This window comes from Aphelocoma coerulescens, chromosome 4 (assembly GCF_041296385.1).
Source record: "Aphelocoma coerulescens isolate FSJ_1873_10779 chromosome 4, UR_Acoe_1.0, whole genome shotgun sequence".
Lineage (NCBI taxonomy): Eukaryota > Metazoa > Chordata > Aves > Passeriformes > Corvidae > Aphelocoma > Aphelocoma coerulescens.
In genome coordinates, this window is record NC_091017.1 from 67,676,507 (window position 1) to 67,689,997 (window position 13,491).

Genomic DNA, 13,491 nt, shown 5'->3' on the forward strand with positions numbered 1-13,491 from the left:
GAAGAACAAGTGAGTCTGGCAGAAAATTTTGTAAATTCTGAAAAGCCATATATAAGGGATGCTACCTATCTTCAGATGATTGCATATAATACAATAGCATTCTACTTTGATTTTATTGTTCTTCATCGTTCTTACATGTATGAGAAGCCAACCCCACCTACTCACCCTCACTTCTCAGTTATCTGAATTTTCTTCTGAAATAGTTCAGGTTTATTTTATGATCGGTACTGCTATCTCTAGCTGTAGTCATGTTCATTGTAACACTGAGTTGAATGGGCTTCAGGATCTAACGTTGCATTTTCTTCTTTTGACTTGCTTAACTTTCTCTTAAGTTTGATCTTAACTCAGAACTACTTGCTTTTCATTCGTATTGTTTCAGAGATCAGTGAAACTCTCTAACATATTTTGTGTAAATTCCAGTAATACATTCAACCATAAGTTGGCCATAAAATTGCCTTTGTGGATATGCTTTGCAATTGGAAAATATTGCAGTGGAGTGTGAGTTGCCTCCATGTCCTGTGAAAAATGCATGTGCTTTTCTGAATAGTAAGTGCAAGTTTTATGTAATCAAACAATCTTTTATTTGGCAAAAAGTAGTTTTTAGCAGATAGAAACGGGTTGGTTTTATTTTGAACAGTATGTTATTTGTAGTCCTGTTTTGCTATAGTACTGAGATATTAATGTATTATGTGATTTCTTTATTTTGATTTTAGGAGAATGACATCTTCCTGGGCTGGGAAAAGGGAGCTTACAAGAAATGGGGAAAGAGTAAGAAAAAGTGCTCTGATCTAACACTAGAGGAAATGAAAAAACAGGCTGCTGTCCAGTGTCTTCGCTCTGCTTCTGATGAAGTAAGTTTGGACTACTTAATGTCCTTCATGTCCTTCTTTGTGCTAGATATATTTAGCTTGTGATGCTTATCTTTTAATTTGTGGCTTCTTAAAATGCTAGCTCGCCAAGAGTTCTCCAAGAATTCCTTATTTTTCTTTAGGAAATTATGAAATCTGTGTATGGTAGAATGATTTCACAAGAGATTCTGTACTATGTAGTGTCATGCTTTCCTTTCTGTAAACCCTCACCTGTTCTTGTCAGGGGCAGTTGCAATACACCAGTTTGAGTTGAAATTACCATAAAGCTTTGCATAAAGGTAATTCTAAAAATTCTAAATTGACTTTGTGTTCTGTGTAAATAGAAAGGACTGGAATATTTGGGAAGAAAGCCATCTTGCTCTGTGCATGCTACATGTGTAATCCAGAATTCCTAAATAAAAAGCCATGTATCGTAGCAAATGTTCACTTTCCAGATGACATGATTGAGTGGAAGTGGAGTTGAAGTGCACTGACTAGAGAAGGTGAGGAGAGGTGAAGGTGGCAGTTGAAGGAAGATAGCAGAGGCAGCAGGTATCATTGCAGTTGAGCAGAAAAGTGGACAAAGGGAGAGGCAGTTGAAGGCAATGTTTAAAAAGAAAAAATGATCTGTAGCACAAATCAAAGGAAGCTCTCTAAGGCGATTTGTCAGACAACAAAAATGAGAAACTCTGTTTTTTAGTTTACAGAACTATAAGTTCTCTGGTCTGTCACTGCTGTAAGAAGAAACTACCCCACCTATGCAGCCTGGTTGTGTTACTGCTCTACACACCTTCCTAGTCATAGCTTGTGTTTGCACGTGCGTTTGGGTGGTTACATGGAGAACTGGTTTGGAAAAGTGAATCAGTTTCCTGAGATTAACTTGGTTAGGGCAGAGGAAAGGTTAACCCAGAGAGGTTTCCTGGTCAGATTTGTGGCACAGACACTTGTGCCAGCAAGGCTGTGGCAGAGTAATCAAGGAAGTGAGGATGATTTGGTGGTTATTCCCACCACCTTCAGCAGCATTACCATCATGTTCTGGCTCACTGTCTGTGAAGCTACTTGAGTATTTGTTCAGTTATTAAATAGCTAACTCACTTAACTGGGAGATTTCTGAAGTCCCATTTTCCCATTACTTATTATCCTAACAAAGTGATGCAAAGTACAATTTTGTTGGTAATTTGCTCTGCTCTCATAGTTAGAGAATATTGAGGTCAGCACTCTAACTACCATAGAAGTTAATTTAAATATGAAACAAATATGGAGAAATAATTGCAAGAAGTAATGTCTTTCTTGAGGATATGTTTGTCTTTGTATACTCATTTTATGAACAACAAAATGTAGGTCTCATACATAGACCACAGGAATACTGATGTTTGATTCTTAACTTTAGAAATTACTCCCTTGATGCATCTCCACATAGCTGAAAATCAATGATCAGCACTTAGAGCTAAGTTTACATAATATAGAGAAATTTAGTTGCAGAGCAATAGGAAGGAAGTAAATTTATTGATAACCTATAACAGAGAAGGGAAGAAACTATTCAACTACAGTTTTGAAAGAATAAAAATACATGGTATCTGAAAGGTTGAAAAATAACTTCATCTTTGACCCCTGTCACCTTGTCAAATTTTTAGTGTTCAACATTAACCTATAATCTGCAACCTGTAGACTTGAGTTATTTCAGAGCTATTTTGACTTCTGTTGCCTGCTCAGACAGTTAAGCTTTCACATTTGTTGTCATTAATGAAATTGCAGGTCATAATTTTTATAATGTATTTTCAAACACAGAATTGAACCTTTAACCCTTTTAAAAAAAGTTGTTACTCAAAGCTGCTTTGTAGGTAGTTTAACACACGCATTGCATGAAAGAAATACAGACTTCTTTTATTTTTTCCCCTAGAGTTAAAGGGAAGGGTGATCCTGCTTAAATGCTAGTAATACTTTAAAATAATTTGTAAGATATGTTTTATTTCTGCTTTTTCAAACACGTTTCTCATGTTGTTGCATTTTTGTATTTAAATTTGTGTGCTGATCTGTGGGAATAATCAGTAGATTTTAGACTGTGAAAGATAATGTTCAAATGCTGTTTCTGCTGAGGTATTCAAGCTGCTCCAAACAGTTTTCATGGTTTTGTCTCTACAAAAAGATAAAAATGCTCTGTGAACTGTAGTTGGAATTGTAGGTCAGTTGTGTGTAAGGAATATTTATAAAAATTGTTGAGATACAAATAATACTTTTTTTCTGGTGCCACTTGAATTTTTTTAAATAGTTTTCTGAATCATCTGAGAAATGTTTACCTGTGATTTTTTTGTTGTTGTTGTCAGATGAGGTAGATGTGTTCATGAGGATGTTCTCGTTTTGCAAGTGGCCTGATAAATAGTCCACATGGGCAGTTATGGAGCTTTTTTACAGTTTAGCTGTCCTTCTGTGATCCCTTTTTCAAAGTAGGTGGATACAGAAATGCCAACCTGCTCACATGGATATGGAACACTTGCTCTTCCAGCCTAACCTCTTCTTTCAACCTTAGTACTGGAGCAAAGCAAGCAAGTTTGAGCCCCTTTATTGGGAGTAATTGGAAAAAAAAAGTCTTGGTGTATTTCAACTTAAATATATTTAAATAAAATTGTATTTAAGTGAAGTGATTTTAGGGTTTACCCTGTGTACATCTGTAGACAGAGTATGTATACACACGTGTGTACAGGCACACACAAACAAACACACACAAAAGAGCCAAAACAAGGGAGACAATTCAGTGAAGACTTTAGGATTTTGCAGCCTGATCTATTTTAGAGACAAAAGTGTGCAAAAGATGAAGAGGTAATGAGGATCAGTAGTAACTTTCCTAACTCTCTTAGGAAATTACAGAGATCCGGGTAATGTAATTTTTAATTTTGCATTTAATTATTTAAACCAATAATGTGTTGAGAAACGGTAGTCAGTCTGCCTCCTCCTCCTAGCAGTAATCAAAAGCTTTAAAATCGGGTGATCTCTTCAAAAAGGTGCTTGATGGAGAGAGGAAGTTGTAAAATGGATTGTATGAAAATTGGCTTGATAGCAGTAAGTACTGTTTTGTCAGACTTTCATTCAGTGGTTGAAACAAATATTTTGAAACCATCTCTTGTAGATTTTCATTTCCACAGTATTCATTCTTAGTGTGTACTTCATTTGGTAGCTTAGTTTTGCTTGAATTCAGTTTTTCCTCTCTTATTAAAAAGAGTAATGCTGTAAAACACTAATCTGAGACAAAAATCCAAGGTTCTAGTTTTAATTTCATGGTCCTGAAAACAAACATTTAACTTCAAGAAGCCTACAATTTGGTGTTTATTTCTAAAACATTTCCTATATCATGGAGATTGACGAGTCAGAGAACCTGCTCTGCCTCACTCTTTGCACCTGTTGTGGACTAAGTGTGTTTGTGAGAGGAGGCCTGATTTTAACAGATTCCATCTGGTATATGCAAGAATGCAAATTGTTAATGTATGTTCTGAGGACAGTATATTTTGTGTAACAAGCATTTTGGTGTCTCAAATTGTCTATATTCGTATGAATGAGTCTTTGGCTGCAGATGCTCTTGCAGTCAGGAGCAGAGGCAACGTAAGTACATCGCAACTTGCCAGAAAATGGAGACAGAATGATGGTGAGAAGAACTTTTAAGCCAAGTACTTTAATGTAGCAATCAATTGCTATTCCTACTGTAGTTCTAAAGTTTATTTTTTCTGAAACACTTGAATAAATAGCAGTTCAAAGACATGCTGAAGAATTGCTCAAGTTTTAAAAAGCTTGTTAATATTGACCTTGAGTAGAGATTTCATCTTAATTTTTATCCTGCTGAAGTCTGGAAGAAATTTTAAAATGTTGGTTTGCAGTTAACTGGTCATGTAGGGATATCCATTCTAATGAAATGTTGAGTAAAAAAACCTAATGTTTAGGACTGGGGAATATTTATATAAAAGTCCTCTGATGAAAATAAGAAATTTTATCCTTAAATTACTGCCTCAAATTTTAAGTAAAAACAGCTGGTATGTCAAAATTAAATAACTTGATGTTTAGTTTTGTTGTTGTTGTTTGTAATTCCTATCTGAAACACAGATCCGTTTGTTCATGTGCAATTTGAGATTTTTTTTTCTTTTTTTAAAACCTCCTAATTCTGACAGTCTAAAGTATTTTGTATTTGAATAATGAAACTTGTCATTACTTGTCTTGTTACTGTCAGTAAAAAGGCAGAAAGCAGTATATTTGAGACTCAGAAATTTATTAAATAAGAGTTTAGAAATTCATGTGTGTCACTTTTTACAAGGTGGATACTGTGAGCAAGGTTGGAATTGCTTATGGAGACTGATACATGTAAGACTTTTGAATAGGTGTATTTACTAGGAATAATATTGAAATTACTTATGTGCCTGTCCATTGGTCTTAAATCCAAGCTTAATTAGCTTTTACCTTTTTCGGCTAAAATTTGCATTGCTCAATAGAATGAGCAGGTCTCCAGCTGTGCTATTGCGGTTGCTACGGAGTGCAGTTAATTCATTGACCACTTGCAGTGTGACACGTGAAGCTGCACTCCAAGATGGTGCCAGAGTTTCAGTTACAGCAGTGGCTGTGTCCTTCTGATGAAATGTGTGAGGGCTTTTTAAGAATGAGGAGACAGCTTCCTGTGGATCTTACTTTCAGCACTGATGAAACCAGTGCTCCAAGACTCTTTCCTTCTCCCATTGTAGGTGTCCACTTTGCCTAAGCTGTTCCACAGCACATCCTGAGACATTCCTAGTGTCTAATGCTGCTGATCTCCCAAGGCCTGTCATAATGGGGTTCAGGCAGTGTGGTCCATTCTGAACTAACCAAGCTCTCAAAGTCTTCTAACTGCCACATGAAACCGTGTGCAACATGTTAAAGCAAGAGCTAGTCTTGGTTGATAGATTCTGTGATGAATTTTGAAAGAGAACTGCTCTAATGTATTTGACAAGAACACACAGTGCCTTCCATCCCACTGTTCTAAGAAATTACTGCTTGGGGGTAACATGGAAACATAATTGGTGAAACTTCGTAACAGTAATTTCTTTTAAATGTAGTCAGGTGTGGGCATGCTAACAGCATAGAGCACTGGCTTTGCTTACTTTGAGTTATGAAGGGGGAATAGAACTCTTCTGATACTTGTGTTATCATGCAGGAGCACATAGAGGAACAAGTGGGGCTCTAGTGAACAGTTTTGCTAAAAATTTTAATGGTAATTTTATTCTCAAATGTGCCTTGCTTTCAGCACAGACTTGAGATGTGTCTAAAATAAGATTTTGTTGACATTTTCTTAGCATTTGTCATCTTTCTTACTCGAAGTGCAGAACCGTCAAACTTTCATAGAATCATAGAATCCTAGAATGGTTTGGGTTGGAAGGAACCTTAAAGATCATTTCGTTCCAACCTCCTGCCATGGGTAGGGACACTCCCACTAGACTAGTTTCCTCACAGCCCCATCCAACCTGGCCTTGAACATTAGCAGGCATGGGGCATCCATGCAGTTACTACAGTTCTGCACATAAACCTTATTTGTAGAAATAATCTCCTGATCAGGCCAAATGAATCAATTGGTTATGATTGCATATCTGAGCATGCTTTTATTGATGGGTTACTCTGGCCAACTATTGCTGTCTCCAGAGATTGTGGTATCTGTGTGCCAGTTAGACCAAGGCACTGTCACATCATCTGCCTTGCACTTTGCAATAGCGATAGGCAAGAACTGAGGGAAAAGGACTTCTGGAGTTTATAGCAAGAACTGTCTTTCTTTCTAAGTAGAATGGCACCTTAACTAGATGATTTAAAATTCATTTTAATCACTGATTTATTCCTGCTGTTCCCTGCTTCTCTAACATAACCTAATATTAATTAGGTAATACACACTGACCACTACACTGGGATACCAGAGAATCAGGCTGTAAACATTAGATGGTTTCATAAGTGATTTAAATTACACATCTATGTATAATTAGAAGTGACATGAACAAGAGTGTTAATGTAAAGATACGGGACATGAATCAAGTTGTGTAAAAGCCATCTTAATAAATCAGAAAGGTGAAGTGCATGTTGAAAAGTTTTAATTTATTAAAGTATAAAAAAATGAAGTTAAGGTTCCAAAACAGCCTTAATGGTTCTTGAAGCATATATCCTGACTAGCTTAGTAGTAAGCATTTCTATGTGTCTGAGGATGATTGTTCAGAGTCTTTTACCAGAAAATGCCAAAACACTTCAAAAATTCCATGAATATTATCTTTCTTTTGGTTTGTGTCCAGTTATCCTTATGGAAAGGGATATACTAGCTGTTTCCAGAACATGCAGCGTTATTTAGGAAAGAATTTTAAAAATAATTTCAGATACCATATAGGAAATGAAAGTCATTTGTCTTGCCAAGGTAACCATCACAGAATAAACTAATTACAATAAATCAATTCCTTTTTCTTTATGACTTTGGCATTAAACAGATATTCATTAAACAGATATTCCACATATCTGATTTGTCATGTTACTGAAACCACTTTGCTGTCGGTAATAGTAACATTAATTGAAGCTGACAAAAGTTTTAATTATTCCAATTTTTGTATGCGTTTTCTCAATATAGAAAATGTACATACTGAACTGGAGAAATTCTTTGTGGGAGCTTAGTCTACACAAAAGTTGCTTCATCACATTAAATATTTCCCATAGTAGAGATGACCGTCTTGGAGGCTGAAAGTAGGTGTTCAGTGTGATTGAAAGTAATTTCACCTTGTGTGTACTTCCAATGAAAATGGGGGCAAACTGGGGCAAGGCAGATCTGTCCTCACAGCAGCTTCTCTAATAAAGCTGGGACAGAGGGAAAGTTGGCATATGCATTTCTTGGAGGGAGGAGCAGCACAGTCTTTCAGGCACACAGGTGTGCCAGGAAAATGCCAGAAGAGCTGGTTACAGAGCTCTCCTGAATAATGTCTTGTGTTCCATCACAGAGCAGTGTTATTAGATTATAATTTTCCTTAACGTAGAGCAATAATTTTCACAAAAAATTTGAGATGGGGGTCCATTATGAATTCTTATCATACACAGAAGCAGACTTGAATGAATCTGGCAGAGCACCTGCTGAGGAAAACTCAAGTGTCCTTTCTGCATTTCATTGGTGCAGAAAAGAGCTTTTTCATAATTGGTGGGAACTCACTTTAAAAGTTTCTTCCATTTCATTGATAATACAGATGAGAACATTTTACCATGGGCAAGATGAAGTGCGGTGATTAAGTGAAATCTCACAGCAGCACTGCTTACATGGATAGCAAGTCTGTTGTGGCTTTGAAGTCAGCATGTTTGTTTATAAGTGATGAATAATAATCAGGAAGAATAGTTTCTAGTGAGGAATTATCCTTTCTTGGAGGGATAACATCTATTTCAGTGTAGCCTGCTATGGGAGGGAGCTAAAAGAATTAAGTTTTAAATAACAGAAGTCAGATCAGCTGCTCTAGTAACCTACATTTCGGGATAGCATGTTCATTTGAAGTTAATTTGAGCTGGCAGATGATCTCTTTTATCTAGAATTAGTAAATAACACGTGCTATTTATTATCTCTCTCTCTCTTAGAAAGTGGTGTGTGATGTGGTGAATTACAGCTCTGAAATCTGAGCCCGATCCTAGCTATGTGCTAGATATGTAATTTACCTTTCCTAATGTTGTTTTAATACCAAAGACAGGATTAAGAGAGTTTCATGGAGAGCTATTGCTCTCATATTTCTTAAAATGGCTTGGGTTTATGTGATATTAAGTCAGTTTGCTTGGAAATTAATATTCTGAGGTCACACATTTGTTGAAGATTACTTTGGATCAAGTATTCATGAGCCCAAAAAAGAGAAGTTAATAAATAGAATTTGTTTTTCTGACTGGTCCAGTATCTTTGTGATAAATCATTACATATTCAAATGAACAGATAAAGATTTAATTGTGTTCTTGCTGCTAAAGGGTCAAAAACGTTTACAAGTACATACTCTTAAGTGTTTTTTAGTGTCATTCACCTTACTATGATAATGCAAGCTGGAACCTTATTTTAATCCTTTGAACTCACCTGGATTGAACACCCCAGGGAAGATGCTGTTTTAATGGATTGATTTATTTATTCATATATTCACGTAGTGCTGATCTTGGGCCAAGACTATTTTTTAGTCTGTCTTGAGCACCTCTTGTGAGAGTACTTGTAATCAGATGAATTATACTGTGTCAGAATGTTAAAAAATGAAAACCTAGACTTTTAACTTTCTCTCATCATCCTACAAAATACAGAAATAGATGTGTGGTTGCAGTGAATCACATTTTGTGCCTTACTCAGTTCACGTGGCTTAACAGCTGATTCATATAGAAGAGCTATCTAATCCTGCACTTGGTGACCGGAGACATGCTAACAAAACAGTGTTGGTGCAGTCAGAATAGCATCTTCTCTGGAGAGCCCTATGGCCTGTAAAATCAATGATTTGGAACTATGAATATATTGATTTACTTTAATTTCTAGATTGTTTGAACTTGCATTTTGTGAAGTACTCTGTCAATATTCTCTAGTTTATCCTGTTTCAGCAGGGGTTTGGACTAGATGATCTCCAGAGGTACTTTCCAACCTAAACTATTGTGTATGTTTGGGAAAAGGAAATGAGGATTTGTGTTGAAAGTGAAAGATAGAAAGCTCTCAAAACCCTAATAGTGAATGAGTGATTATTTTAATTGTTCAGATAAAAGGAATTGTCATGCTTTCGCTTTTCAAAAAGATTGAAGAGGAGCAAGGAACTTTCTCCATACCTTACAAGCCTGAAGTAACAAGCCATATTTAGTAAATATTTACACTGCACAGTTCAAAGCTTCTGGAGGAAGCTTTTAACTTATGTTAGACTAGGAGCAAAAAACCTGAACCTGCTAAAAACCTAAGCCCGAACAACAGCTCCCCAAAACAATACTTCCCTTGGAGTTGTACAGTCTGACGGAATTTTTCCGTTTCTGTGTATATATTCATGGTCTGTTGGATGTGGAAATCTCATTCTAACTACTGGCTATCAGAATTTAATTTTCCTTTGTTTTGTCCAGAAGGCTTGGCTGTTGCATATGTGCAGATCTGCAGAACAAAGTATATGTTTGCATGGCATTTTTTTGTCAGAAATATGAGACCCATAAGCAGATATCATTACTGGGTGATGGGAAGAGGTGAAAGCTCAGTGAAAATAAAAAATTTACTGAACAGTCCTCTTCTCAGTTCTGTAATATAACTATGTGAAATAGTAACGGTGCTGTTTGCAATGAAATTCAGGAAAAACTTCTTAAATTTTCTGGATGGTGACTGTGCTGTGCTTGTTTGTAACATTAAGAAGTAGCCTGCTAGCAGAGATGAATATCACTTAAGAATTCAGGTGATTTGTCAAGAATATGAGAGGAGCTAATGTTTCACAATTTCTTACTCAAAACTGTAAAAACATAGAAGCCAGTGCCCACTGTTAACATAGGCAACAGGTTTTAGTGAATTTCAATTTGGTACACATAATACTGGGTTTTTCCATGGTTCATTTATAAATTTAACTGAATATTTTAAATTTATAAAAACATTTCAGAAGTAACTACACCTACCGTGTTAATATCTTCTGGGAACATTTTCTGTAGCTATACAGAGGTGTGGATGTACATATGAAAGCAATTGGATTGCTTCAGGCTAATGAGTTACCACTTGTCATCTCTGACTGCTCTGCTTCCAAAGCAGAATGTGTTCAAAAGGTCTTTGATTTAAGATTTGACATTATATATAATGTGTGAGCCTGTGTGTTTAGGGAGAAAAAAAACCCAACCTCAAAAAAAAGTCGAAACTAACAAACATATTTACAAATATGTGTAAAAATGTGAGTGAGCGTTGCTGTTTTGTTTTTTTTTTATTAATTTGGTCTCATTCTCCATTATGCAGAACTGCATTAATTAGGCTCTGAGTAGGGTCATGGTGGTCACTAAGGAAGACAGTGGCTATTGGAGTCCTGTAACTCCAGCAGTCAGATTGACTGTTCTTGTTCATGCTGGGTGAGTTCAGAAGCTTAATTTATCTGTTAGCACCATCCCTCCTATGCCAGTAACATAACACCTATCCTTTATGTAATCCTTCCCTTGCTGTAGCCAGCTGATAAAAAGCCAAAAAGAACAACTTTTGGTGAAACTGGATGTATGTTGAAGCAGGGGAAGGAAAGAGAAAAATGTTAAAAACAGTACAACAGAATAAAATGTGCTTGGTGTGCAGGATATATTGTTATGCAAAATGAAAAATATTAATTAAAAAATTATGTGCTGCCCTTTGTAATTTGAATGAGAGAAACAGGTTAGTAGAAATCTGGGACAGACAATTTTGAGTTTTAAGCCTTTCATGATGGAATTACAAAAGCAATCATAATTGGGCACTAAAACTTCCATATTTCAAAATCTTTGTAAGATGCTCCAGTATTTGTATTGTATGGTGTCTGTCTTTAAATTTGAACATGAGCAAAGTGCTTCATCCGGATCACCTAGTTTTGTTAGCTAGTTGTGTCCTATTGAACCAAGCCAGTGCCTGGAATGTGTTATTTTCAGGCCATGGGGTTGTTACAGCTACAAGGCATTAGGGTAAACAATAAAAAAAGCAACTAAATCTCATATTCCGAGAACACCAGTGTCATATTTGGAATAACTGCCATGGCATTCATTACATTAAGTCTGCAGCACGTTTTCATGTGCTGCAGTAAGAAGTTGAGCAGGGGATCTCCAGAGACCTGGTGTTCTGCACAGTGGGTCCCACCCCCCCGGTTTTAAAGTGAGCGCTGTCTCCTTCAGCGCCATGCAGGACAGCGGGCAGCGCGTCAGCTGACTCAAGTATTAGTTTCATGGTACAGGAGGAAATGAAGTGTTTGATTCCAAAAGTTTTCACTTCTTCGGTGCAATGGTAAGCATATTGTTGCTGGTTTGGGGGCATTTTTTTAGCATGATGTTATAATTAAGTTAATGAAGTGAATCTGTATTCCTTGGAGTGTTTGCTACAGGTGTCTGTTTGATTAGACAGTTTTGGGAGCTAAGGAAAACCAAGGCCAGCTCCTCCTCTGTTGACCTTTTGGGGGGAGGAGGGGGGGAGTCAAGAGTGGCATATTAATGGATAAATTAAGTGGCATATATGTGGCAAATTATTACAACTACATAGCTTCATTCATATTACTGTCTTGCTTGGTTCTTGCTAAATGATTTAATTTATGCTGGTAAATTTACTGATACAAAAGATGCCTTCTGAAGTTTGATATTGCTAAGTCATCCTCAGTTAAGTATGTGGCATAAAGGTTTATATTTAGCACTTCAGTGCAGCAATACAGTTAGGAATAGAAAATTGCTTTCTTTCTCACTTGGCTGCAAATAATTAAAGTTTAGAGTTAGCATATAAATCATCGCTTCAGTGTATGATTTTTCAAGAGTGTTTTTGTGACAGTGAATTAAACAAGCTACTCTGACTGCATAAATTAGTATTCTCTTTTTCATAATATTTTCTTGTTCTTTATCAACATATATTCACATTTCTCAGCAATTTCTGGACAGTAATCAGGAGAGATGAGAAACTCTTAGATCTTGGAAAAATTGAATCTCCATACCACCACGGTCACACAGCAAATCAAACTCTTTTCTGTGCATTTCTGTAACTTGATATTTGATCAGCGTTACCTTTGGAGAGAAAACATGTCCCATAACTATATGCACAAATAAGATCATCTTAAATTCAGAAGATGAGATAATTTTCTTGGGGGTTTGTGTAAGTTTCTCCAAGTGTAATTGGAACTAGATTTCCAACAATGATGGATTTGATATTGAGGAAACTGTGCATAGGATACAATAAGCTGCATGGTCCTCCCTCATTACCGCTCTCAGCTGTAGGGTGATGTGCAGGGGACTTCTTGTATCCTCCCCACTAGTGCCAGATTGCTGTGTTTAGCTGTGATTCTAGCTCTGTTTGCTGTTATGGAAAGTGTGAAGTACAACTCCCGAGCATCGAATTAACAAGAACCCAAGTACCCATACAGTACCCACCTCACCTAGTTTTCCTTCCAACAGGAATGATCATTTCAGGCTGTAGATTGGTGTTTAATATTTTGCTGATGGGAATTCAACTTTTTTTCCATTGGAATAGCATGGGGTTTTTCTCTATGGGTAATATATTGGACTGGTTTTTGTGTATGTTTATTTTCAGTATTTCAGTATTTATGTAGAGGAATAAAGGAGAAAAATAGAGGCTTATAGGGAATATGAAGTAGGTGTTTATTTTTTCCTCTGCTCTCCTGTGTTGTTGAGCTAGTAACACAATGTTTAAAAAGAAAAAAATACCTAGTTATTGTAAATTGGCAAGATTGTGGGCTGGGTTTTGCATATAGATACTGTGGAAGCTTTTCCTCTCCCTCTCTGCCACGTGTGTACGCCTTCCTACTGTTCTCCTTTCCACCTTCATGCCTGATTTTCTGTATCATTTTAGCAGTCCCTTCCCACAGGTATAAACCGTGCAGCCAAAAGAATCAGGCTTAACTTTTTGAAATGCATCTTAGTATTCAGTGGGTGATTGAACTTCTATCCTGAGACTCCTGGCTAAATCTGCAGCAATACCATGCAGTAAATGTGACAT

General features: G+C 36.6%; 1 protein-coding gene across 2 annotated transcripts in view; it reads left to right on the forward strand.

The window, feature by feature from the left end:
- KIAA0232 (KIAA0232 ortholog) overlaps positions 1-13,491 on the forward strand; it is a 46,825-nt gene that overhangs the window by 13,549 nt on the left and 19,785 nt on the right. For both annotated transcript variants that reach the window (XM_069014492.1, XM_069014491.1), the window contains exon 2: positions 714-851. In XM_069014492.1, coding sequence (XP_068870593.1) covers positions 714-851 — 138 coding nt within the window. The remainder of the gene's footprint in view (positions 1-713; positions 852-13,491) is intronic.